The 27,923-nt window shown below is 37.4% G+C and overlaps 1 protein-coding gene across 1 annotated transcript in view; it reads left to right on the top strand.

Moving 5' to 3' along the window:
* Positions 1-27,923, top strand: part of LOC135475349 (zinc finger protein 467-like) — a 49,248-nt gene that overhangs the window by 1,053 nt on the left and 20,272 nt on the right. The window contains exon 2 of the mRNA XM_064755209.1: positions 26,858-27,350. Within this exon, the coding sequence (XP_064611279.1) occupies positions 26,858-27,350 (493 nt within the window). The remainder of the gene's footprint in view (positions 1-26,857; positions 27,351-27,923) is intronic.

The following is a 27,923-nucleotide window of genomic DNA, read 5'->3' as shown; positions in this document are numbered from 1 at the left end:
TAATGTGTGTACATATGTTTGTAGTATGGAATTTCATTTTGTGGTCATGATGTTGTTATTAGTACACAAGTACTGAGAAACTCATAATATCTACATGTGCCATGTACACGTTAACATGGTCAAGTGTCTTAGGCTGTTACAGTAAACCCACTGCCTTGTAGGGAGGTGTAATTGACATGATCTAAAATGGGAAAATGTAATAAATTTTTTAATAAGAAATACAGTGAGATCAGATTTGTCCATATTTATGTTTTTTTAAATATTAAAAGGAGTGTAAACCAAGCTGACACATGTTGGAAATTTTAATCAGAATGTTTTTGACCGACTGACAACTGATTTTCTTATAATTAATGCCTATGTTAGATTACAAACAGAAGTAACATGATCATATTAAATTATACTAAAATATGCTTGATTTTGAAATTGCTTATCAGTTTGTGAGTGGTGGGTAGAGAAATAGGTCAGTGTTATTGTTTCTTATTTTATTTTCTGAAGAATGGATTCTTTGGGTGTTACATGTGGAAATTATCCTGGAGATTAATGGTTAAATAATCTTCTGTAGACCACATTAATCTTCAAATTAATTTCCAAGCCTATTAATACAGATTCACATTTCACCGTTGCTGAATAATATCCCATCTAGAGCAAGTTTCCATTACAAAAATTTGCATATGTACAAGATAATAAAGTGAAATTAAAATACTGATTTTAGTGAGAAAAAAAAACAACAAAAAATGGATGGTTTTTCCAGTGGGTACAAAGGGCTACCCCAAATGAACAAGTTTTCTAATTACTCTCTTAGCTGTTTTGTCAACTGTCAGTGTTATCGTTTCTTATTTTATTTCCTGAAGAATGTACCTGGCTGCCAAGTGCCTGACTTACACATGTACATCTTTATGTGCTTGTGCTTATCTTTTCCACATGTTTTTGGTCTTAGCAAGTTCTAGGCTCATACAACTGGTACAGGTGTATTTTCCTTTATCTGTTGGCCACAGACTCGTGAAAACTTCTGATTAGCATGTGAAAATCAACAATTTAAAAGACAAAAGTAGAATGTCAATTTGATTGATCAAGTTGTCATTCATCTGGACAACGTGATCCTCCCCTTCATGTTGGGGTGGGGGTAGAAGGAGCAAGAGGTCAAAATGTTAGTGTCACTGTGATGACAGCAGGGTCCACCCTGACTTAGGATGGTGTGATTGTTTGTGGCTTCTTATGTGATATAGTGCACATGTACTAATACTGCTCAATGAAATGTGGCTGGTTGGCTTTCCTTGGTGTTCTTCATTTATAAATATATGCTTAACCACAGTTGATATTTCAGTTACTAGTTAGGTGTGATTCTCATTATGTGTGCAATACACCAGTACACAGGACGCTGTACATGGTATTAAAGTCTTGGCAGAATGTCTGTTCCTGAATGGAACAGCAAGCTTATTAACAGAACTAATCACTTCTAAAGCTACATGTCTCTCTTGGTTTTATGAATGAGCGTTAGTGGTGTACATATGAGAAATCACTGTCTACTTATCTAAACTGGCATATTGATCAGCCTACTTATTACTTGTACATGTACTGTAATTTTTCAACTTTTTCACATCTTTGCAAGGTGTTTATTCAAGCTTAAACGGTTGCTGTGATGCCACGCTATTGTCTGCACAGTTGATTATTTTTCAACAATCCACACTTGCGATTTTGTGGTTTGGGTGGTGATGGGTGACAACTTGTACCACCTGAATGCGTCTTTGACTGGTATATAGAAGAGCAGGATTCAAATTCATGAACACAGGCCTTTAAAACATTTCAGTATCCCACTGAGCTATCTGGGAAGACCATACAGCCTCCTCCTTCCGGACAAATTTAAACGTGTGTTGTGAAGTCAATCCTTTGTCTAACCGATCATAAGAATGTTATATATGAAGGATCCATTCGTTTCTGATCAGTGTGAAATTCATATTCTAACAGTTTCATTCTTTGCCTTCATTTCAAATACACCAAATGTTGCCCCTGTGAGAAAAGGCATCATCAATTCTCTTAGGCACAAATATGAATAGCAAGGTGAACTGGTGGGTCTAATTTGTGGCATGCTTATTACAGACATGGATATCTTGAGGCCTGGTTATGTCAATGTGACAGAGATTGTATAATCTACTATCTGACTTCCCTAGATTATATGTAAGCTTCAGTCAGTTCAGATTTACTCAGATTTACTTTCCTGCACAACTAATCATAGACCGACTCACTATCCATAATCTTACACCCTGTAGTAATCTATATAGACTAAAACCGACTGGACACCCAGTAGCTAAAAGCTCTAACCCTGTTGCACTAAAGCTTCATGTAACATTGTCATGAAAGATCAACCATGCTAAGTATTATATTCCACTATGCAAATTGTGTGGCTCAGCTGGCACGATTGAGCATTCATTGATGCGAATTGTGATGTCACTTTTTTTTTATTATTTGTTTGAAATGTTACCCTGCGATTTAAAAAAGAATCGATAGTTGTTATGTTACTACAAAAACCTTCAAGTAGAAGAAACAACTCACAGCAATTGATTCTTGCTCATTCTTTTTCAAGAATCAACTGTTGCTCAGCATTTCTCCACTGCATATTCTGAAACCATTATTCTGTGTTGACAGATAAAATTATACTTTTGTGAAGTCAAAAACTGACCAATACAACCAATGTAGTTTTGCCTTCACAGTCAAATTAAAAAGGGGCCTCCATGGCTCATTTGGTTAGCAGGCTAGCTCAGCGTAATGACCCAGGAGTCTCTCACCAATGCGGTCGCTGTGAGTTCAAGTCCAGTTTATGCTGGCTTCCTCTCCGGCCGTATGTGGGAAGGTCTGTCAGCTACCTGCAGATGGTCATGGGTTTCCCCCGGGCTCTGCCCGGTTTCCACTCACCATAATGCTGGCCGCCGTCGTATAAGTGAAATATTCTTGAGTACGGTGTAAAACACCAATCAAATTAAAAAAAAAAAAAAATCAAATTAAAAATATGCATAAATTGCATTTAAATTTGCTCTTTCATATGGGAAAAGGTTAAGGGATTAGGGTAGATTTGTTTTCCCTAAGAAGCTACTTGGCACCTTGTTCACTACAATCTGTACTTCATTACCCCAAATCACTATCAGCATTTGTCTACCTAGACAACATTAGTGCCCCAGAATCTCTTCTTTGCTAACTGATGACAGATTTAACAGCATTCTTCAACTTTATTGTTGCTGCTTTATTAATTTATTGTCCTTTTGGTTTGCAAGGCCATCATTTTACTTGACTACAATTCCTGGTTTGTTTATAAGAATCACTGCATGTACTTTCTTATATTTTTGTTTGTGAATCATTATAACACTATAAGATAAATCAAAATTGTTTCTAACTGTTGAGGCAAAGTGGCGTGTAAAGCTAAAGTCAACATGTCTATTATTCTGTTGAAATAAAATTCAAAGGTGTGTCCTATAAAAGCCTCAGTATGAGTTGTTGTCTGCGAGTAAAAGTTTTGTATGCTGATAATTTAGGTTTTTAAGCTCTGAACAGAAGCCCTAAAGAATGTTAAAAAAAAAAAAGACTGACAAATACCTGTCAGTGATTGTGATTTGTGAAACTAGGTGTAAACAAGGATCATTTAGAACGCCGATATACCGTTTTAGTAGTTACCCCTTGTTCTTCTTTTCTTAACGTTCAGACTGTAAACTTACAAAAATTGTTATTGGGGGCTGATGCAGAATGGTAGATACAGGTAGTACAATATTCTTTTAGTGCCTGGGCTCAGTTGTGTGTGGCAGTGGGTGTTACTGTTCATGCAAGCTAATCCAAAAATGAGAATTAAAAACACAAACATTTTTTTTCCACTGAGTATTTTGTGGAGATTGTCATTTGCTGGCACTGATACATTACATGTATGCATGTTAAGAAAAACACAAAAGGTTTTGTTTTTTACTTTTAGTTAGATGGAGGTGTGATATTAAGAAGCTGTTTATTTTGTTAGAATCACACATGTTCATATTATGTGAAGCTACATAAAGTATAGCACTCACACAACCAGAGTATCTGCTTACTATATTACGGGTACACTTTTCAGTTTATTATCCTTACATCAGAATATTATAATCGATGTGTAAAATTTTCTTTTTAAATGTACACGTTGATTTTTGTGTTGCTCATTTAAATTTAGCAAATCATTGTCAAATTTAGTGAGCATATCTTGAATTTGTTGAATTAAGCTTATCTATTTTTAACAGCAGAGGTGTCTCAAGGCCCTAAGTTAATTAAAGCTCCCCAATAGTGGAGTTTACAGTTCAAACTTTTTTATTGCTAAATGTAAATATAGTCCTTCTTTACCATGTGACCTGTCAAAGATGTTAGGTAACTCAGTGTGGTCATTTACTATAATGTGGGTGTCAGAGAAACGTTTTCCAGAAAGTTATTTAGAGTAGATGAACGATGGAGAAATGTGAGGTGCTGAAACTTTGTGTACTGAAGTTCATGAAGGCAATACATGTAGGTGGAATTTGTACCTCCGGAACATGATGGGAAAGGTGATTAATAAATTAATATCAACAAAGTTGCAAAACATTTTTACCCTGTGATACAGGAGGACATTTTTACCTTTAGCAGTATCCTTTAGCCACTATCAAGATGTAGCAAACTTTGCACTGTTGCTGTCAAAATCGATAGCTTTTTAGATTTACCTAAAATCTTAAAATTTACTGTTAAGGTTCTCCTTTATTGTGGAAATTAAAAACAGTTTTAACAGATGCTACTGATCTATTCAATGAGCTGCAATGTTTATCAGGTCAGGTTTAACTTTTAACAGTGTTGGAAACCTATTCTAACTGTTGGACATTTAACATTATGCATATTTTGAAATATTAATTTTGACTTCACAGGTTTGATGTGTTATAAACATGGGTTATGTCATCTGGAAAACTAGGAGGGTTATGTGGTTTAAGTTGGAACAATTTTTAGACTGTGCCTATCCTTTTTCCTAATACCGGTGTTAAAAATACTTCATATTGCAGCTGAGGGTCTGAAGGGTGGGCTGGGAGTGGACGCTAAAACTTTTGTTTTATTTATGTATTTATTTGATTGGTGTTTTACGCTGTACTCAAGATTATTTCACTTATACCACTGCGGCCAGCATTATTGTGGGAGTAAACCCAGGACCATTCGTAGGTTGCATCCACTAAATGCTTTAACATGCTTATTTACATCATACATATCAATTAGGCGCTTAACAGACTCTTGATATGGTACAGCACAAATCAGGGTCTCTAAGCCTTAAAAAGTTAATTTTGTAAAAAGGGAGTAAAATAAGATGTTTAAAATCTAGGGGAGGCCAAAAATATTCTGAACAATTTGAAAATATCAGGATTGTGTACAATGTGGTTTGGGTGCGATTTTTTTCAGACTGCTCATAATTTCCACTTTATCTAAACGGTAGCAAAAACGTGAAAAATCTCATGTCGTACTTGGCTTGTTTAACAAAAAGACTTCCAACTGTTAATTTTTCTGTGGTTAAAAAGACATGAAGTTCATGTAGTTTCTGTGGGTATACAGACTGAGGCATTGTGTCTGGGCTGTAACACTTGACTTTTTGTAATAAGCTGGTGTGGCAAAGATGCATCATGCTGTTGTTGTACTTTATGTTGTCTGCATCTGTCTGGCTGTTCGTCTGGCTCTTCAATTTGGACAAAATGTAGCTATCTTATCATGTGACTTTCATTAAATTTAATAATTCATTCTCAAAATGGTTAAGCCACACATTTTTGAAAAATTGTTTGAAAGAAGACAAGGAATGATATTGTAGGAAAGTTGTTGATTTGTATTTGATTGGACGATAAGTTTGAAGTGAGAGAAAATTGGTAAGGATAATGTGACACAATGTGATGGTGTAAGGATGTGACAATTGGATGGTGTAAGGATAATGTGACACAATGTGATGGTGTAAGGATGTGACAATTGGATGGTGTAGGGATGTGACACAATAGGATGGTGGAAGGATATGACACAATTGGATGGTGTAAGGATAATGTGACACAGTTGGATGGTGTAAGGATGTGACAATAGGATGGTGGAAGGATATGACACAATTGGATGGTGTTAGGATAATGTGACACAATTGGATGGTGTAAGGATGTGACAATAGGATGGTGGAAGGATATGACACAATTGGATGGTGTAAGGATAATGTGACACAATGCGATGTGTAAGGATGTGACACAATAGGATGGTGGAAGGATATGACACAGTTGGATGGTGTAAGGATAATGTGACACAATGTGATGTGTAAGGATGTGACACAATAGGATGGTGGAAGGATATGACACAATTGGATGGTGTAAGTATAATGTGACACAATGCGATGTGTAAGGATGTGACACAATAGGATGGTGGAAGGATATGACACAATTGGATGGTGTAAGTATAATGTGACACAATGTGATGGTGTAAGGATGTGACAATAGGATGGTGGAAGGATAATATGACACAGTGCAATGGTGTAAGGATAATGTGACACAGTGCGATGGTGTAAGGATATGGCACAATAGGATGGTGGAAGGATAATGTGCCACAGTAGGATGATGTAAGGATAATGTGACACAGGATGGTGTAAGGATAATGTACCACAGTAGGATGGTGTAAGGATAATGTGACAAAGTGTGATGGTGTAATTATGATGTGACATAGTAAGATTGTGTAGCTATTATGTGACACAGTAGGATCATGTAAGGATAACATTGCAAACTGGGTTGGTGTAAGGATAATGTGATAAAAGGGTGGTGTAAGTATAATGTGACACAGTTCGGTGATGTAAGGATATTGTGACAGTGCGATTTTGTAAGGGTAATGTGCCACAGTAGGATGGTGTTATTATAATGTACCATAGTAGGATGGTCTAAGGATAATGTGACAGTGCAATGGTGTAAGGATAATGTGACACCCTAGGACTGTCATCACTTTCAACATTGTTTCCTTACCACAGACCAGACCTGTTGTGCTGCCTCAATGCAGTGACATGCTGAAAACGGCAGTTACGTGTACACGTCTGAAGCACAGCTGTCACATTATTCTGATGCTAGACTGACCAGCACTTCATATACCCGTTATACAAAAGATTCAGTCAAGGGTAGAAGACATATTTATGTCTGACAGCATAATCCATCCATGGGATTGAACTCATGACTGAACTTGTTCTAGAAAGATTAATATATGTATTTGGGTAATGTTTGTTGCCTAAATTTCGTCTTCATTAGGGGTTTAATACAGGAGATAATCTAAAAAACTTACATTCAGATGATCTCTGAATGGTTCACCGAACTACAGAACACTTTTAAAATTTAAACCATACTAAAGTAAATGAAATGAAGTCCTTGTTAAAATGCGAAAATTCTGTGACCCCCCTGTGTAAGCCTCCTGCCGTGTCCTGGTCTGATGGTGATGATGATGTCTAGGTCCAGTCCTCAAGGATGTTGTCCAGGCTACATCTATGTCCTCGTACGGTAAAATTAGAAGTTCCAGGCGTATTTCAGGTTTTACAAATTGTGAAGAGGGTTCAAAGTTTAGCTCGTAAGTGAAGATTTTTGTTTATTTTTCTGTGCTTTCTTGTTTGAGTGTTTATTCTGTGGCTATAATATGTAAACTGATAAGTATTTATGCTTCCAATACTTCATTTGTTTTTCAGTTTTGATTTTTCCTCACCCATATCCATGTTCTGACGTGTATATGTGGTGTAATTAGTGCGTGTGTATCTTGTGCTGCGTTCATTATAGACAGTTTGTTTAAATGTAGCATTAGTGCAATTGCACTAAGATAGGATATCAATAAGTTTAGTAAATTTGTGTGCATTGTGTGCAATATTTCAAAGTTGGTATTCATTTACTTATCTATATGTTGTATTGTTTAATATTTTGATTATGCTTTAATTAATTGTTTCACTTACTAAATTCAATTTTGTTCATACATTTTTGTATATTTTGCAATAGTGGGAAAAGCATCATTCTAATGAATGAATGGAAATACTGTATTTACTCTAAGGTCATAAAATATTATGTAAAAATCAAGCCAAATAAGTACCTTAATCATGGATAAAGTTTTAGGTTATATGGTATCTAGTTGTACATACCTATCAGACTTTTTTTTAGCTAAACCTTGATCATTTAGGTTAATATAAGCATAACTCTAACGCGATCTGGATTTTCTCGTTATTGAAGTCATTTCCATGATTATATTAAGCGGAAAATTTGATTTATGAGTATATTTTTTTACTGGAAAAAAACTAGATATGTAAAAATCTGTTATGTGACAATTATGCATTGCATTGGTTAAAAAGTACTAATTTGAATCAAAATGAGAGTTGAATTGATAATTGTATCTTTAGAATGTGTACTTTTATCAACGAAGTCTTACGATCGCCAGTGATACATACTCCAATTTTGCAAAAAAATTCATGAAAAAATGTCGGTACATGAAGACACGATGAATTTGTTGTAAATAAGTTTGTAACATACATATACACAGCATATTTTGATGAGGATGACACGCACATGATGGTAAAATGATGGGCGTCCACCTTGGGTGGACGATCCTGTCAGGATGGCATTAGGGGTTGGATGAGGGTCTGCGAATGATCACCCAACCGTCATAGTATGATCCAACCATGGTGGGCGTAGGATATTATGTTAGGATCCAGCTATGGTGGGCGTAGGATATTATGTTAGGATCCAGCTATGGTGGGCGTAGGATATTATGTTAGGATCCAGCTATGGTGGGCGTAGGATATTATGTTAGGATCCAGCTATGCAGGAGGTGATGGTTTGAAACACTACATCGTGCGTTGTCTGGTTGATGGTTAACTGTTAGCCAAGCACTGTATTGTATCGCATGATAGTGGAACACATCTGTGGTACAGAATTGTCCCTCTGTAAAATTCCTTGACAACCTTGAATTTGAAGCATTTCTGATTACTATTATGAATATTACGATGTAAAACTTACTGTCAAAGAGGTTGCTAGAAATGAGCTGGTCCCTGTTCTACAAAGGGAATAATTCTAAAGCTGACATTAGTCTATCAATAATAATATCTTTATTTATTGAATGTAACTCAGTCAAGTTCTACAAAACTGTTCTTCCCATAAGGCGTTAACAAACAAAAACAAAGCAATATATGAAAACAGTTATACAGTGGCTACATATGACTGCATGTACAAGTAAAGAAATCCAGCCAACTTACATGTAGCTTCTGGTCACTTTGTGGGTGAGCACACTGGGCATATCCTTCACATGCAGGCCGTAATTGTCAGCATTTATTGTCACAATTTAAACAGATTCCCTTATATTCTCTTTATGAGAATCTTCCGTAATCTAATTGAAATCTGGCACTATAAACTATCTGATGATTGAGTCACCAACAAGTGCTACACATTTCATTAACAGGAAGGCTACTCTGTGGGGAGTCATCTAAAAGTTGGAAAGGAGTTTGTAAAGTATTAACATTTATAATGTATACAGTTAATAGTATTAGATCTATTTACATTATGGGATAGGTTCAACTTATCGGTAACATTTGTAAACGTAAACAGATTTTGAGGATTCCAAGTTTGTAACTTTAATGATGTGAAACTCTCATATCCACATGAGGTAGTTATAAATTGGAGATTTCAGAACATTTCATCATTTGTGAAAATTTATTTTCAAATTGTGACTTACATTTGGTTTGCGAGAGGCGGGATGAGAATCCGATTCCTGGAGTGCCGTCAAAAGTTGTCCCTGTTTAGGATGCCAAGTTATGTATATATTGGTGAAATATATTTTCCAACCTCCATGGCACACTTCAATAAAACTCTCTTAATACATTTTATTCTTTTCACCTAAGTCACATTGACCTTATGATGCTATGGCATAAAAATATCATTTTTGAAGAAGCTATGAAAAACTGTATATACGGTATGCAGGATTTGTGAAAATGACCTGTGGGAATATAAGACTGCAGGCGGGTGAACCAGGGAAAGGTGGCTGGGCGTGTAATAGTATAGTGGAGTCCACTTGCCGTGTTCCAGAGATAAATGATGCAGTGGCCAGAGGGTGTTATTTCAAGGTCTACTGCACTCGGATGACCTGACTACCCTTAGACAGCAGGAAGAGGATGCTAAATATTAACTTATCAGTGCATGTCCTGTACCTTGATTGCCAGTTGCACACGCTTGAGTGCATTTGCTGCCTCAAGTTTCATGAGGTCAGTTTAAAGCATCAGATGACCATTCAGTTGGTGACGGAGCTGGAGCTGTCTGGTAGCGTTTTTCACGGGTGATGTCACAGATTTATATTCACAACTCCGGCATGTTCAGCCATGGCTTTAAGTCAGGAGGTTTTCATCTAGCTGAGCAGGTGTAGTGGTTTCCCCAAGCCAGTGCCTACTACTTGAACCATAACTCAAATTGCCCTCATATTTAAATGAAATATCCTTCAGCACAGTTAATACAACAAGCAGTGTGGGCTTTTTTAAGTTGTGTTTTGTTTGCTCATGCTGAATATTTACTTTATGCATGTCACATGTTCAATGAAACAAAGAAAAATATTAAAGCTATGCATTAAGTTGAAATTAAATATTCATGTTGAATAATAATATGCTTTTTTATGTGGAGAATTAATTGGACTATGTGGAGAATTAATTGGACTGTGAGGAGAACTTATTGGATTCGCTGATCAGAGAACTAGTTTTAGCTGAAGCATTATTTGGTCAAAGTAAAGCATGGAAAGTTTTAACTTGGCTGGTAAATCATGCGGTATTTTCTTCAAGAAACTTGCACAAAAGGTCCATTAAGCAAACTTGTCATTCCTACCAGGTGATATTAATATCTTCAAATTCTCTTGTGGATACTATACATGAATTTGTTGTGTTAAAAAAAAAAAAAAAATAAATCATCAAGCAGATAATGTATTTATGTACACAGCAGTTTTTGTTGGAAGGTTATCAAGTGTGGGGTGTGATTTTGTTGCGAACGTGTACGTGATAATTGCACTGTGTGCATGTGTATGTACAGATGTCTGATTCGCTCTGCTTCTTACGCACCACTTAAAGTTTCTGTTTTTCTTGTTGATAAGCTCTGAGTAAACCTGTCCTGAGATTTGTAATTAACAGGTTGAAATTCTGCATGTGACAAAGTATAATTTTACAAAGCGTGTGGATTCATATGACACTGTATGTGTGTACATGTGTGCGTAGCTACATGTTTGTCTGCATGGTCAGCCAGGGTCACCCAAGGTTTTCATATTTGTAGCTTTTTGACAGCTTTATTCTGCAAAGATACCAGTGATGAACACAAAGTCTTGTTGTGTCTGCCAAATGATTTTTTTTCTAAAAAAGTAAAATGTTTGTATTATTAAATTACAAAATAAAAAAGCATAAAGATTTATATAATCTCTATTACTTATTATTATTATTATTATATAAGTCGTGAATTGTAGGACTAACTCCCTGCTGCACCTCGATGTCAGTGAAATTCATTTTATTATATACTCTAAACCTTCAACCTCTCCAACCACGGAAGCACTTCTAGCAGTGGAATTTATGCACACTATTATTATGAAAATGATGACCTGAATAATTTGTTTATGTTATTAATGAATCACGCTTCATAAAACTTTGCAAATTTCTCTCAGAATGTTTCAAATATTGATTGCTGAGGTGGTTGAAAAGGTTGAAGAATTAGGGTACACAGAAAGACCTGTAGCTTAAATGGCTGAGAATGTATTTCCAAGCAAACACAGAATCTGTGGCCCCCAGACCCCGATCCATTTTTAAAACATTTTAACTCACTTGTCTGGCGAAAATTTTTCAAAAAATTCAAATAAGGACTATAAAAATTTCTGGAACCATCACTTGATACATTCTGCAGGAACATGAGTTCTTCTACATTCTCTCGGTATAGTATCTCTGCATACATGTATTGTTAGTATTGTGATACCTCAAGCATATATGTATATGCATATTGTTGGTAGCAATATCCATCAGCATTGAGGAGAATTATAAAAATGAAGATGAATTTGTTTGGGAAATCAAAAGCTATAAGACTTTCCTGGATGAATTGGACAGCATATTTTTGCACATTTCTTCAAACATTTCTCAAAAATTATCACTTGGTCAGATGATTAGATAACATGTCCAGTTTTGCATGAACTCACAACTTTATGTTCTGCATCGTCAGGTTAATTACAATTTTCAGTGAAGGACATGAGTAATCAGTTATAATTGATTTTGATTCTCTTTGTCTTCCTCAAATGTATATTGTGGCAAGTAAGGCAAAAGTTACAGAAGAAGGATGTGTATACTTATTGTGTCTGGCATTCTTACAAATTATTTTCAGACATACTGAGGTCTTCTTGTTCTAGAGATGAATAAATTGGTGGAACAACTGACCAATCATCAGGCTTTATAACATGGCTCTGTTAATTTTCCATAGCATCCTGCAAACGGCACAGTGTACGTAGAGGTACATGCTGATGGTGACAGTTACTTCGCATCTAAAATAAATTGTGGACATGAACAAACTGATTCATGCAAACTTGAGGTTGTTTGGGCGAGAGACTCCGCCAATAAAAGAGGATGTGTGTTAATAGGAAGACAGCTGTGACGACTGGTTGACGTGTGTGAAGACGTCATATCTGCCAGGTTCAAAGTGCACAGTGGTAGATTTTAGTGAATGAGTTGTGAGTGTTATTCATTGCCAGCTTGTTTAGCTTAGCTCATGGATCCTCCTCACAAAGGAAGGCTTCCTAAGCCGGTGGCACTCAAGCGTCAATCAAACACCTATCTTACTCACAGAGCCGTGACTTTCTAGTCATAAAACAAGTGCGCAGATTTCACTTGTTTTCTTCCGGTAAGGGCTCAGTGGTGAAGAGAAGCTGCATGATCAGCACTTGCAGCCTCAGCGGTTTTTTTAATGGAGGCCTGTGATGGTGTCAGGGGTACCAGTCTCTCTACATGAAACTCATCACTTCTAACATGAAATGTTTATTTGTTGGAACATTAAACTAACCAATGGTTGGGTTTATTCTATGCTCTCTGTGTTTTCATTGGTAGAAAGCAGAACTTGTCTGACCAAACAATTGTTGGAATAGACTTCTGGATTTCTTAATCTATCATTTCACTAAATTTGGTCTTTTTTTCTTCTATCTTTATTGCTGTGATCCCATGTTTAGATTTGAAAGCTTGCATGGCTGACTACAACAATGTAGAAACTCTTGGATGGCAGGGATGAATTTCTGCCCACAAGAAGCGTGATCTGTCAAGTTGCGAGTTGAAATGTAATGTTGATCTAGTGAATGTCTCTGTAACACTGAACAACATGATAACCTACAGCTTGCTCGATAACTTGGACGAGCTCTTCTATTATGTGGTAAGAGGTTTTTATAAATTTTATATTTTCATTAAATTTATTTTTCATTGAAATATAACTTTTAATGGGATGCTACTTATAAGTTAATGTTCGTGTAGAAGGGTGTACACATTCTTGGCAAGGAAAATTCTGCGTAAAGACCGCCTGTGCTTATAGCATGTAGCATTCCCATCTGTAACGCAGATTGTTTAGCCTATTTGTGACAGGACATGCAGACTGTAATAATGGTATTACTAGTATCTAATAAAGACTCGTCGATCACCATGGTAATGTCTTCTATGAGACACAATTAAATAGCATTTATTAAGGACTGGTTGAACTGGATGTTGATGTTTTCTATGAGAATCTGTAGAATCAAATAACTTTAATGAAGGACTTGAGTTAACACACTGTTGGTAACCTGAGTTAACACGCTGTATTGTTTTGGTAAGCACTGGTTGACGTGGTTGTCAAGACATTGTAGCGTGACATCTTTTGAGGGGGGGGGGGTAACAATGAGCACGTTGTAGCGTCATGTGTCAAGACATTGTAGCATGACATCAGGGGAGGTAACCGGAGTGAGCATATTGTATCGTTTTGGTAAGGATTGGTTGACCTGGGTGTCAAGACATTGTAGCATGACATTTGGGGAAGTAACCTGGGTTGATGCTCTTTTGGTAACCTGAGTTAACACCCTGTATCATTTTGGTAAGAATTGGTTGACATGGTTGTCAAGGTATTGTAGCATGACATCTGGGGAGGTAACCTGGGTTAACGCCCTGTTGGTAACCTGAGTTAACACCCTGTATCGTTTTGGTAAGAATCAGTTGACATGGTTGTCAAGATATTCTAGCATGACATCTGGGCAGGTGACCTGAGTGAGCACATCGTATCGTGTTTTGGTAAGCACTGGTTGACGCGGGATAACTTGAGTTAACACTCTGTTGGCAACTTGAGTTACATGTAACACCCTGTATCATTTTGGTAATAATTGGTTGACCTGGGTGTCAAGACAAAGTAGCAGGACTTCTGGGGAGGTAACCTGAGTGAGCACATTGCAGCGTTTGGTAAGGATTGGTTGACCTGGGTGTCAAGACAAAGTAGCAGGACTTCTGGGGAGGTAACCTGAGTGAGCACATTGTAGCGTTTGGTAAGGATTGGTTGACCTGGGTGTCAAGACATAGTAGCAGGACTTCTGGGGAGGTAACCTGAGTGAGCACATTGCAGCGTTTGGTAAGGATTGGTTGACCTAGGTGTCAAGACATAGCAGCAGGACTTCTGGGGAGGTAACCTGAGTGAGCACGTTGTAGCGTTTGGTAAGGATTGGTTGACCTGGGTGTCAAGACATAGTAGCAGGACTTTTGGGGAGGTAACCTGAGTGAGCACGTTGTAGCGTTTGGTAAGGATTGGTTGACCTGGGTGTCAAGACATAGTAGCAGGACTTCTGGGGAGGTAACCTGAGTGAGCACATTGTAGCATTTGGTAAGGATTGGTTGCTCTGGGTGTCAAGACATTGTAGCAGGACTTCTGGGGAGGTAAACTGAGTGAGCACGTTGTAGCGTTTGGTAAGGATTGGTTGACCTGGGTGTCAAGACATAGAAGCAGGACTTCTGGGGAGGTAACCTGAGTGAGCACGTTGTAGCGTTTGGTAAGGATTGGTTGACCTGGGTGTCAAGACAAAGTAGCAGGACTTCTGGGGAGGTAACCTGAGTGAGCACATTGTAGCGTTTGGTAAGGATTGGTTGACCTGGGTGTCAAGACATAGTAGCAGGACTTCTGGGGAGGTAACCTGAGTGAGCACGTTGTAGCGTTTGGTAAGGATTGGTTGGACCAGATGTCAAGACTCTTGTAAGGGGCTGCCAAGTTCACTAAACATTCATAAGAAATGTAGTGAGCCATCAAGAAGTTCTGATATGTAATGATACACAAAATATTCAGTGAAAGAATAGTATAGTCTGTGGCTTAACTTATTAGATAATAAAATTACACTTTTCTGATGATTTGAATCTGTCGCATTTATTGTGGAAGACAGAACAGTAATTAAATACCTATTTTATATACTCGCTGCCTGCTTGGATGGAGAGTCGTGTGTATACATGATCAGTTGCATTGTGTGGTCTTCTGCTTGGATGCTTTTCAATGAAGGGTTTCCACTACAGCCAGCCTGCCATGCATGAGTGATCTTATAGTGCTTACCTCGAATGGTCTTAAATGCTGTAGGTTGGGATTCAGTTCTTCAGCCTGGTTAAAGTATATTTTATGTGAAAAAGAAAGTTTCATTTGTACTTTTCGCATCCAGGCCACTTACATTTATAGAAGTCAAGCTGTTTTGCCTAAGTACATGTTAGTTGTCTTATGTACAGCTAGGTGGTGTTAATCAGGTTTAGTTACTTTGTCTTGGGTGTAGCTAGGTTTATCTAGGTTTTCTTAGTCAGGTTTAGCTAAACTGTCTTAGTCACATTCATTAAGGTTGTCTGTCAGATTCAGTAATGTTGTCTTAGTCATGTTCAGCTGGGTTGTCTTAGTCAGGTTTAGCTAAACTGTCTTAGTTTGATTCAGCTAGGTTGTTCTAGGTTCAGCTAGGTTGCCCAAGTCAGGTTTAAATAGGTTGCTGTAGTCAGGCTCAGCTATGTCACCTTAGCCAGTTTCGGTGAGGTTGCCATAGCCAGGTTCAGCTAGGTTGCCTTAGGGTTACATAGGTTGTCTCTGCCATGGTCAGCTAGTTTGTCTTAGTGAGGATTAGCTAGGTTGTCAGCCATGATCTACTAGGTTATTTTAGGCTCAGCTACATGTAGGTTGTCTTGGGTTCAGCTAGGTTTTCTTAGACAGGATTAAATAGGTTGTCTTAGTCAGGTTTAGCCAGGTTGTCTTAGTTAGGTTCAGCTAGGTTGTCCTAGCTAGCTTCAGCTAGGTGGCCTTAGTGAGGTTTAACTAGATTGTCTTTGCCATGGTCAGCTAGGTCATCTTACATTAAGCTTGGTTGCCTTAGTTTCAGCTAGGCTTCCTCAGTCAGACTCAGCTAGGTTGAATTAGTCCTGTTCAGCTAGTTTTCCTGTCCCAGCTTCATTCATCTTTGTTGTCCAATCTTTTTTCTGAATAAATAACTGCTTGAGCTTTTTTCTTATACACACATGCTGTGCATGTATTTTCCAATGTGAAGTCCTGTGAGATACTGATGTTTGAGACCAAAAAGCATCGTCCTAGAGCTAACAGGTGCTGCTCGGAGCTGCATTATTTTCACAAATGCTGTGCAGAATGTGCTGCTGTGGAATCACAATGCGCCAGAGGCTAATTTACAACTATAAATATCTAATTGTTAATTAACCATGGAACTGATGTAGTTAATTTCAGGATCTTCCCCATTGTCAACTTGCAGGCCCTAACGACCATTTTTTTCCTGATGACTGCAAGAAAAACCATTGCAGTACTCAGTCAGATAACTAGAATGTGTGGATATTGCTGTTTTTTTTTTTTTTTGTTTTTTTTTTTAACATGAATTATCAGAATTAGTTGAATTATAATGAGAAACTTGAATGTGAATACTTACTGAATTAGGTTGTAAGATGTGTAACTTTTTCGTTAACTTCATGATGCCCTCATATACCACCACGCCCCTCCCAAACTCCCCACAGTAACTTACATATCTATGTAATTACATAATTACAATTATATGGTGTACTCATTATTTAAGAATAAGTATACAGTGTCAGGATGTAAATTTATTCACTAAGGTATAACTTTTTTTCTTTGTAAATGTGAAGTGAGGAATTTGCTTTGATTCATGGTCAAGTTATTTTTTGTCTCTCCTTGCTGGTATGCCAGGTTATACACCTGGGGGTGGGGGGTGGGGGGCTTTGAGTTTGATTGACTACAGAGAAGATCGTGTGGAAGTGATGAGAATATTTAAGTGACACTCTTATTGAGAAGCTTCTAGCTGATGCGCACCATATCTCTCCTTCCTATCATTAGATGGTCAGATAATTTAGTATGCTTACAGTACTTCCACTTCTGGTATTTGTGTGCGTTTTTTTTAATCAAGTTGTTAATTTATTTCTGCTTGCTTAAACATATTTGCATTTTGCTTGAAATGGGAAGTTATTTTCCTGCTTGAGTAAATTCAGAGTACACCTTGTTTTTTATTGGACTGACAGGTCAGCTGTGATGGTGTAAGCTATTTTTTTCTTCTTTTTGCTTTCTCCACTGGCTGCAATTATTTATATGCGGACATGGTACTGTCATTGAAGAAAATTAAGACGTATCAGTGGGAAAAAAAAATCAAAGGTAGCAGTGAAGAAATTTTGTGTTCGTCTTTTGATGATCCCTACTAATGTGATGTTTCATCTCATTCCTGCTTATATCGGTACGTGACTGCATTTTGGTGACAATCAACAAAGAACAACGTTCATACTTTCATATTAACATTATACATACATGTAGTTTATGTGTACGTATTGTGCATATGTACACGTCATTGGTAAAGATCATAGACATTTAGGTGTGAAAATCGCTGTTCTACTCTGCTGACCACTATTTTGAGATTGTTCCCCCCTCTTCCACTTGTACTGTGAACGTACAATTTATTTAGCAGGCTATTTAATTGTATGAACACTATTTGAGTACCAGTGCTTTTTGTGCAGAGATAAGGTTATGCAGATGTAAGTCCACTTAGTCAGCATTAAGCGGTCAAATGACCGGGGCTGGGGTGACCAATGAGAAGGCTTCAGATTCAGCACGCAGATCAGGTCGTCTTCTGTTCTCAACTGGAACACTTCTTTATGATCACGGGGCTAATGGTCTGTGTTATACTTGGATTTAATCTTACCTGACCACTTTGAGTGTTAAAAGACACTACACAGGTCCTCAGCTGCTGTTTGTTTATTTAATTTATTTGTCAACAACAGCAGTGAAACCTGTTTGCGCAGTGGGTTGACAGCATATCTCATGAACATTTACCACGGAGCCATTTTGACTTTTTGACAAGCTGTTTCCATCGCTAATACATATGTACATGACTTTTTAAAGCACTTGGCCAAAGTGTCTTGTCAAGGTGAGTTCATTAGTCTGAAAAAAAGGTTTGGATGATTTCTTGTTACTTTTTAATTTTTTTTAATGATTCAGCTTTTTTGTAATTTGCTTGGAGGTACTTTAATTTATTTATCATTTTATATTTGGAAGTCTTTAAAAATATTGGAACTACACGAGTATTATTATTGTAATTGATGATACACATGTATATATATATATATATCCATACAATATCACATTAACGTCAATATGTATTTGCATTTTATTGCGTTTTATATATGTGCTCTGTATCCAGCTGTTCAGCATGATTCTAAACAACAATCAAATATATTATACCTTCATGTGACTGCTATACTGTATGTGTTTAACTCATCCCCATGAACCATGTAGTGTTTACAGTGTAATTATTCTAAACTTCACATGTATAAAAGGAAAGAACCATGCACATGATTTCTTTCTGTTTCACATTTAACTCTAAGATACAAGTACATGTACATGTACCGATTTTTTGTACTACATGTACATCAAACAACTTTACACTACCTCACTTTTAAGGGGTGAAGAAATCATAAATTCGTCAATTTGTTTGATGTAAATATCTTCCATATTTTGACAGTGGTAGATGTCATTAAATTACCTGGGGTATAATTTTGTTTTACTCAGAATAATTAACCTTACTTTAACCCAGTATGAAAGTGTCAAACAATTTCAGGCAGGAAGCAGATTACCTGAAAAGCTGCTGCCTTTTGTAGGAGCGAAGAGTTTTGAAATGTCAGATGATAATAACTTTGTTCATGTTTCACACATCTACAAACATTGTACATAAATTTACCTGTATATGTGTGTAGGTAATTTTCTGTTTGGTTAACATTTTAAATTCAAAGCAGAACAAATGTTGGTCATTTTTCCTACCGGCTATTAGCAATATTTTTTCCTTGTTTGTCTCTTCTGGCTTTTCCACAAAATATAACCTGATCAATTTGTGAATTTATGTACATACATGTGGACTTCAGCTCCTTAAGCAACATGAATAAGGCATGATCATTTGGCCTACAAGCCAAATATTGAAATATGTATAATTTTAAGAAACATTAATTATTGAATGCATGAAGTTCAGCAAAGTTAACCTTTTCAGCAACTGCTGAAAAAAGGCCTTTTAAATTCTCCAGGATCTGACTACTGGGTTCTGGTAATACTGGAAAAAATATGCCATTTTGTACTTGTATCTTAATTTTACTTTTATTCTGAAAGCTGCTACTTTTCCCCATAACAAGCTTCCTGTACACAACATAACAGGTAATTTTATGGAAATTTTCACTTGTTGCCTTGCTGCATAATCTGTAGCACTGTACAGAAGAGTGAAAAGTGGATGAAAAACCATGTTGTGTTATTTACTGCTGAAATTTTATGGGAATTTGAGTGTGTTTACTGCATCTAAAGTTTTAAAGTGTAACATTTTGCTGATATATCCACTTTAATTATTGATTAATCGGTCTTAATTTGCCACTTAGACTTATTTTACAGAGAATATTTTTGGCAACTCCATTTTGGCTAATCAAGTAAAATTTGCTCAATTTACCGAGAATAGCTCAAATTTACTTACTTTCAGAAAATAACAGACAGAATAAGTTTGAAAAAGTTAATTTTGAAAGGTAGCACGTGCACAGATGAAGCTGATATTATGTGGAACTTATTTGGGCTGTTTTAAAATAATAACAAAAATTGGATTGGATTTGCACTGATTGATTTTTGCCAAAGTCTCACAGTATAGTCATTTTAAGACCTTTTGTGAAAAACATAAGTATTGGCATGAATATCATTTTAAGGCCTTTTTGTGCTTTTGAAAATGCATTTTAACATTCCCAACTTAGGCCGGAATAAAGCAATTCTGGAAGTCTCCTTTACTGAGGAGTGAGTTGAAATAAAGAGTGTTTCTTTAGGTCAGTGTGCATCAGTTTTATTGGCTCTGTGTTGGAAAGCATTTAGAACCAAGCTAAATTTATTTTAAAAAAGTCTATCTTTTTAGTTGGAACACTAGCATTAGACAAATTTAAATATAAACTCCTGTAATAGTTATAGGAGGATATTGATGTAATAGTGTTGATGATTGCAGAGAATTCAGTATCAGTTAAATTTGGGAGGCACAGTATTTCAAGTAGTGTAAAAAATCATGTGTTTCTTACGGGGTTATGTGGAAAGTTATAAAAATTGATGTTAAAATGGTGACCTTAAGCCCTAAGCATGCTCAGCTGTTTTGTCAATCAGTACTGATTGCCATTTCAAAATTATACTGTTGAATTATGCTAAAATGGATGCAACATTGAACATGGCTGTGGACATACATGTACCAGATTTGGTTTTTAATTTCAGTCCACATGTATAGTATTGTGTGCTGGTTTGAGCAGTTTGATTTAATTCAGTTTGTTTAGGTTATGCAGTGTATAATCAGGAATACCGTTCCTTTTGCGGAATTTATATCGATTTTGACTGCAAGACACTGCAAGATACAGATTTCCCAAGCTTAATTGGAAGGCCTTGTGACGTAATTAGGAAGTAATTCCACCCAGTTTGGTTTATAGCATTTCTGATTTACCATTTGACACTCCAGCAGTGGTTTGCTTGGAACAGGGATGATATTCTACTGGAAAGTTGTAAGTGTCAGCACCAAATATAATATTTTGTGACATTTATTTGCCTGTAAAAATCTCTGTTGTGGGAGAAATTGTAGGTGATTCAGGGTTTTGACATCAGTGTTATCTTAACCTCAACAGTTTTGATATTAAAAAAAGTAGAATCTATCTATGAGGGACTCAAATGTGATGTAGACTGTGAAAATTAGTAGGTTTTTTTGTGTTTTGTATCTTCTGATGATCTTCAGTTAAATTCTTGAATATAGCCTGTGTCTGATCGTCAGTGTTATGAAGTATGATGTTACAAATACTCATGCTGCTTCCATAGTTAAGAGCGTTGACGTCGATGTCGAGAGACACGGGATCAAACCTGGGTGGGGTTTTACCAAAGACTTTAAAAATGGTATTTGTTGCTACCAAAACTTGGCGCTCAGCAGTGAGAGGTTAGAGCAAGGAAACAGAACTGATTGGCTTGGTGTCAGTATAATGTGATTGGAAGGGGGTGTCATGTCTGGTGTCTTTGGCATGATACTTCAGTGACGGCAGGACTTTTGCAGAATGCGTTTGCCCTGTCACTGGAAGACACAGTAATTGTAATCATAACCATTGACTCCTTATCGTCATGCGGCTGAAGAATTGTTCAGTGTGACATAAAACCCCAAGCATACATATACATACAAATACTCCCCTGTGATCAGTCGGGACCGTAGGAATCCAGGATCAATCCTTGATCGATTCACACCTAAGATTTTAAAAGAGGAAGTTGTAACTTCCTCGCTTGGCGCTCAGCATGAAGGGGATAGTGCAACGACTGGTTGACCCGTATCAGTATAATGGCTCGGGCAGGGCGGCTTACTTGCCTTCGGTAAGTTGTCTCAGTGAAGCAGCACTAAATAAAAGAGCGGTGGAAATCCGTCCTGCAACAAGGAGGCACATTACACGTACATGCACCCTAATGATTCCTTTGTCGTCATATGACTGAAAAATTGTTGAGTACGACATTAATCCCCAAGCACTCACTCACTCACTGCCCTGTGATCAGTCTACTGTATGTCAGGTACAGCCAGGATAGGTATTAAAACTTGATATATCTGCAGAAACATGCGATGAAATGCCCGACAAGCTACTGGGTCATCCTGTATCTTTTTTTCTTTGTATATACTCTTTGAACTGGCGTGTTTTTAAATGGAATATTTTTAATACCAATACACAACACAGTTTTTGATTTTCTGAAGAAAAAAAATTTCAAATTGCTACAATCCAGCAGAATCATTGTTAGTGTGAGATGTGCAGGGCTTAATTGACTCCCAGTAGGATTCCGGAAATTTGATTGTGGAAACGATAGTGCCAACGAAAAGTATGAGAATCCTTTTGTGTATTCCACAAAACACACACTTTAGCTATTCAAATTGTCCTGCAGTGTATTAGAATAAGCACGTGTAAGTAATGATATAAATTCTTCTTAAGACAGCTTGATTCTTGTCAACTGTAACAATTTAGGAACCCACGACCGTTCGCAGGTTGCTGGCAGACCTTCCCACGTACAGCCGGAGCTGGATGAGCTGGATGAATGTACTATACAGGGACTCATAATGCCCTTGCAAGCCATGGTGAATTTAATCCCTCAAAATGCATTGGGAGCCAGATTTGGATATTAAAATGTTATCCACAAGAAGATGTTGAACTTGCGTTTGTATTTGACAAAATTAACATTCCATACCATTTTGGAAAAATTAAATATAACTCGTGGTTAATTATGTAAGTGGTAATTGGCTGCTTATTTTACATCAACCCAATCAAATGGCAAAATTTAGTGATAAATCAGCTTTTGTTGCTCAAACTGCTTAGAAATTCTTTTCAGGTAATTTAAGTTACCTGCAGTCATACATGCTAAAACTGAACTTATTCCAGCTGTGTAGTTAAATAGTTAGTGATGTACAATTTTGAGCTTTGGATTCATAAGGCACAAATGCACGTGAACACTGTTATAAATCTATTAGGAAAGTTGTAAAAAGAGAGAAGTAAGTTCCTTTTATGGGATACATGGACATTATCTTTTGTTAGGAATGAATGAGTGAGTGAGTGCTTGGGGTTTATCATCGTACGTAACAATTTTTCAGTCATATGACGACGAAGGAGTCCTTAGAGTGCATGTAATGTGCCTCCTTGATCCAGGACAGATTTCCACCGCTTTTTTATCTAGTGCTGCTTCACTGAGACGACTTACCGAGGGCAAGTAAGCCACCCCACACGAGCCATTATACTGATACGGGTCAACCAGTCGTTGCACTGCCCCATTAATGCTCAACACCAAGCGAGGAAGCTACAACTTTCTCTCTTAACGTCTCAAGTGTGACCCGATCCAGGATTGACCCTGGGTCTACTGCTCCTGAAGAAGATGCTGTACCAACTGTGCTGTCATGGATGGTTGTTAGGCATGACAGTACCATTGCCCCAACAAGGTTTGACATCATACATACACATAAAATCATACGTACATCTACACATGGAAAGTATTATCATTTGTGAGGCATGATGAATTTGTTATTGTGCAGGGCATTGATTGGAGATATAGGTTATTACACACAAGTAGGCCACATAACTCATTGACCCTTACCTGATATTTCACAAGCCCTGGGATATGATTGAAACAATTCAGTGTTTTATGCCGTCTCTTTGTGCCCTTCAAACTCAAATAGGCAAAACTCAGAAGAAATCAAATTAAATTTTACCATTTGACATTACATTTTGGTTGTCATTTTTTTGTGGCACCCTGTAATTGACTTTCTCCTTAAGAGCCCATTAATATAGAAATTTTACCCTTTTTCCTTTTTTAAAACATTGTATTGCTGCAAATCTGTAGATCTTAATTTTTTGTTTTGCCATTTGATTTTGAAATATGCTGAGGACTGGCATCAAAAATTCTAGACGTAACCCTGAATCTGCCCTTCTAATGAATGCTTGAAACACAAATGATTGCCTTTCTTTTGTTGAATATTCCACTACATCACAGTAGTTCAGTTTAAATTAAATTTAGTTTTATCTTGGTTTGCGTACATACAGAATAAATGATTGAAACCTTTGTAAAAAGAGGTTAACTCCATCAAATTGTACTGTGTGCTTATCCCAGAGGACTTCTAAAAGAACAAATGAACCAGTAGAAACTTTACGTACAACTGGATTTTTAAAGCTTGAAACCATCAATAATACATCACCACACACATCAGTTGTAAACAACTAGACATGTGGGCTATTCACTTAAAGTGCTTAAAGTAATAGAAAGCTAAAATATAAAGTTCATCAGACAACTTTAAACTATGTGTAAAAATGCTTTCATTTATTTTTTTTAGATTTATTGAAGAATGTTGAAAGGCATTTGAATTCTATGGTGGGCTTTAAGAGCCACACTGATGGTATCTAGGAAGTCGCATCAGCTTTTTTTTTTCATTATTATTGACATTATTTAATATTATTTCAGTAATCTTTTAGTCATGGTTAAAAAGAGTTATTCCAACTCACAGGTTTGAGATTAGAGTTGGAAAATCTTCCCGTGACGTCAGTTCCTGAACTCTTATAGTATGGTCCATAAAGCTCACCTTAGAATTCAAATGTTTGAACTCCCTTATCTCCCTTCAATAAAATCTAAAAAAATAAATGAAAGTATATTTATGCATAGTTTTAAGTGGTCTATTAAGTGATGCCTATTTCGATTTTTAGAGGTCTTTTCCTTCAAAATAATTTTTCCAGTGTTTTGAACCAAAAGCAGTATTAAATGATGGTGGTGTTTTGATTTTGCATGACATTATTTAGGAGTATGGGACTCCTTTGTCTTTCTCTTTTCATATCTCAACCATGACATCATGTGATTATGTGATCAAAGTGCTCTGTGAAGGCACATTCAGGTTTTTTTTTGAGTGGTACAGGTTTTGTGAAAAACCTGATCAGAAATAGAATAATTAGGGTTACATAAAAACTTGAAAATCTCCCAAGTATAACTGGTTAATATAACAGAATATGAAGTTCATGTACAGTGTTTCTATTGTGTGGCCTGATCTATTTTAAGATAACAGCAGGTAATTTTAGATAAATACAAATTATTCTCAGCAATTTAACATCCACAACTGATGTACTTGGGTGTTAAGTTGATTTTTCTCACATGTAATGCTCTGATGCTATCTGCACATGAAATAGTTTCAACAAAGCTTAGTGTTTGTCTTCGGAATTGTCTGTCTCTTGATGTATCTCATTATGATTTGTCTTCATCATGGTACAGTGTAATTGGTTGAAGTGATTCCAAATGATAGTTTTAAATATAATTTTAACTCTGCAAATTTAAATTTTAGCTACACCATAGTGTGTTGCAGTTTGGTTTTAAATTCTGTTTGTCATTACTTTTAATGGATATGTAGTGAGAGCATTGGATATTATTGTAATGGCTAACTACATGTTACAGTGTATATGATCTAGTTGTATGAATTTTTTCTCCTTAATTAAATTGTGTGATTCTTTCAAGTGATGTGTTTACCGTAGAAAATGCGTATCAAAATACAGTACATTATTGTCTTCCTTCTTTAGTTCAGTTTTACGACAGTACCGTTTAGTTTGTTATGGATGTTTTTCAGAAAACTTTGGCTCTGGCTCATTTAGCTGGTATTTACACCTAGCAGAAGTTATGAAGTGAAACAAAACATACACATGCCCTGAGGATCTCCGTCCCCCATCAGATTGCTGTCAAAATCAGTCATGATTTACTACCTTAATGTGGGTCTTCAACACTAATATGTTCACAGCATATTAATACATTCTGACATCTTTATGCTCCAACACTAATAAAATTGCCTCATATCATATGTGATGCTTGAAAGTAAGATGCTACTGGATTAAGTAGCTTACATGTTTTTTTTTTTGTTTTTTTTTTTTTGATTGGTGTTTTACGCCGTACTCAAGAATATTTCACTTATACGACGGCGGCCAGCATTATGGTGGGTGGAAACCGGGCAGAGCCCGGGGGAAACCCACAACCATCCGCAGGTTGCTGGCAGACCTTCCCACTTACGGTCGGAGAGGAAGCCAGCATGAGCTGGACTTGAACTCACAGTGACCGCATTGGTGAGAGGCTCCTGGGTCATTACGCTGCGCTAGCGCGCTAACCGACTGAGCCACGGAGGCCCCAGCTTACATGTACCTTTAGCGATTTTGGTGTAAAGTTAAATTATTAGGGCATGCAGAAGCTGCTTTTGGAGTTCCCTGTTTGCACAGGAGACAGAAGAGAGAGCCCATCAAATCTGCATGTAAGTGGATGTAGCCCTATATATGTATACATAGCCACATGCATCTATTTATCATGAATGTGACCTTCTCATTGGTCTAGCAGCAATGTGTTTTACATAAAGTTTCTTCAGCACCTCCGTGTGTCAGATGTTGAAGGATACATGGCAGGGTACTATACAACAAAGAGTATGGTTTTAAGGACAATGAAGAAAGATATGCCAGAAAATTGAGAAAAATGGTTTTCAGCTTTGAGGTGTAAATTGTGGCATATTTTATATATTTTTTTAATAACCCTCCCTTTTTAGGCATATTTCCATCAGTGTTCAGAAATATTCAGAAATGATGTCATTGATGAACATACGATGATGCTTGACCAGTTTGGCGCCCCCATTTTGGGCTTTCTCCCCAGCAAAGTTGATTTGACAGCCATCACCACTCCGAAGGGGTTACCAAAAGGCTAGTTCTGGCAAGTAGCCTCACTTCCTTTTGAATCAAAATGTAAATGAGAACAACATTAATAACCACACAAACTTATGATTGGTGTTTCAGAAGATGCAGAACTCTCCTCCACTGCCGATGGACCATCGCACGACACCGCCGGTGCACATGACACCATCGCCGATGGACGGTGCGACGCACCAGTCTGGCTCCCCGAATCACCAGCTGTCACCCCACTCTGCCCCTCCCCACCTGCCCCAGAACAGCCACCCCCACGGGGTGCCCATCTCATCAGAGCACCAGATCAGTTCCCACCAGGGCAACCCTCAGATACGTGTGAGCACGCCTAGTCAGGGCGACATGAACATGAGTCTGAACTTACCCTCAGTCCAGTCACTGTCTGACCAGGTGATGAGCCCCACTGGGGAAGTGGGCAAGGAACGCTGCTTTGTCTGCCCCAAGTGCTACAAAGGCTTCCGCAGCAAGCAGCAGTTAGCGCAGCATCATCTAGTACACAGCAATGAGCGCAAGCACCAGTGCAACTACTGTGACAAAGCCTTTAAACAACTCTCTCACCTTCAGCAGCATACCCGCATCCATACAGGTGAGTACAACAAGTCAGGATACAGAAGTCCCAGAAGTCTGGGATTTACAGTGTCTTGATGCAGGTTGTTCCAAAAGTCTGGTAACCATAATGTCAGGATTCAGATTGTCCCAGAAGTCTGGGAGCCGTAATGTCAGGATTCAGATTGTGCCAGAAGTCTGGTAACTGTAGTGTCAGGTTCCAGATTGTGCCAGAAGTCTGGTAACCTTAATGTCAGGTTCCAGATTGTCCCAGAAGTCTGTGAGCCGTAATGTCAGGATTCAGATTGTGCCAGAAGTCTGGTAACTGTAGTGTCAGGTTCCAGATTGTGCCAGAAGTCTGGTAACTTTAGTGTCAGGTTCCAGATTGTTCCAGAAGTCTGGTAACCATAATGTCAGGATTCAGATTGTGCCAGAAGTCTGTTAACTGTAGTGTCAGGCTCCAGATTGTCCCAGAAGTCGGTGAGCCGTAATGTCAGGATTCAGATTGTGCCAGAAGTCTGGTAACTGTAGTGTCAGGTTCCAGATTGTCCCAGAAGTCTGTGAGCCGTAATGTCAGGATTCAGATGGTGCCAGAAGTCTGGTAACTGTAGTG

This window comes from Liolophura sinensis, chromosome 9 (genome assembly GCF_032854445.1).
Source record: "Liolophura sinensis isolate JHLJ2023 chromosome 9, CUHK_Ljap_v2, whole genome shotgun sequence".
Lineage (NCBI taxonomy): Eukaryota > Metazoa > Mollusca > Polyplacophora > Chitonida > Chitonidae > Liolophura > Liolophura sinensis.
The sequence above is the reverse complement of the archived record's forward strand: the minus strand, read 5'-3'. Positions and strand labels throughout refer to the sequence as shown.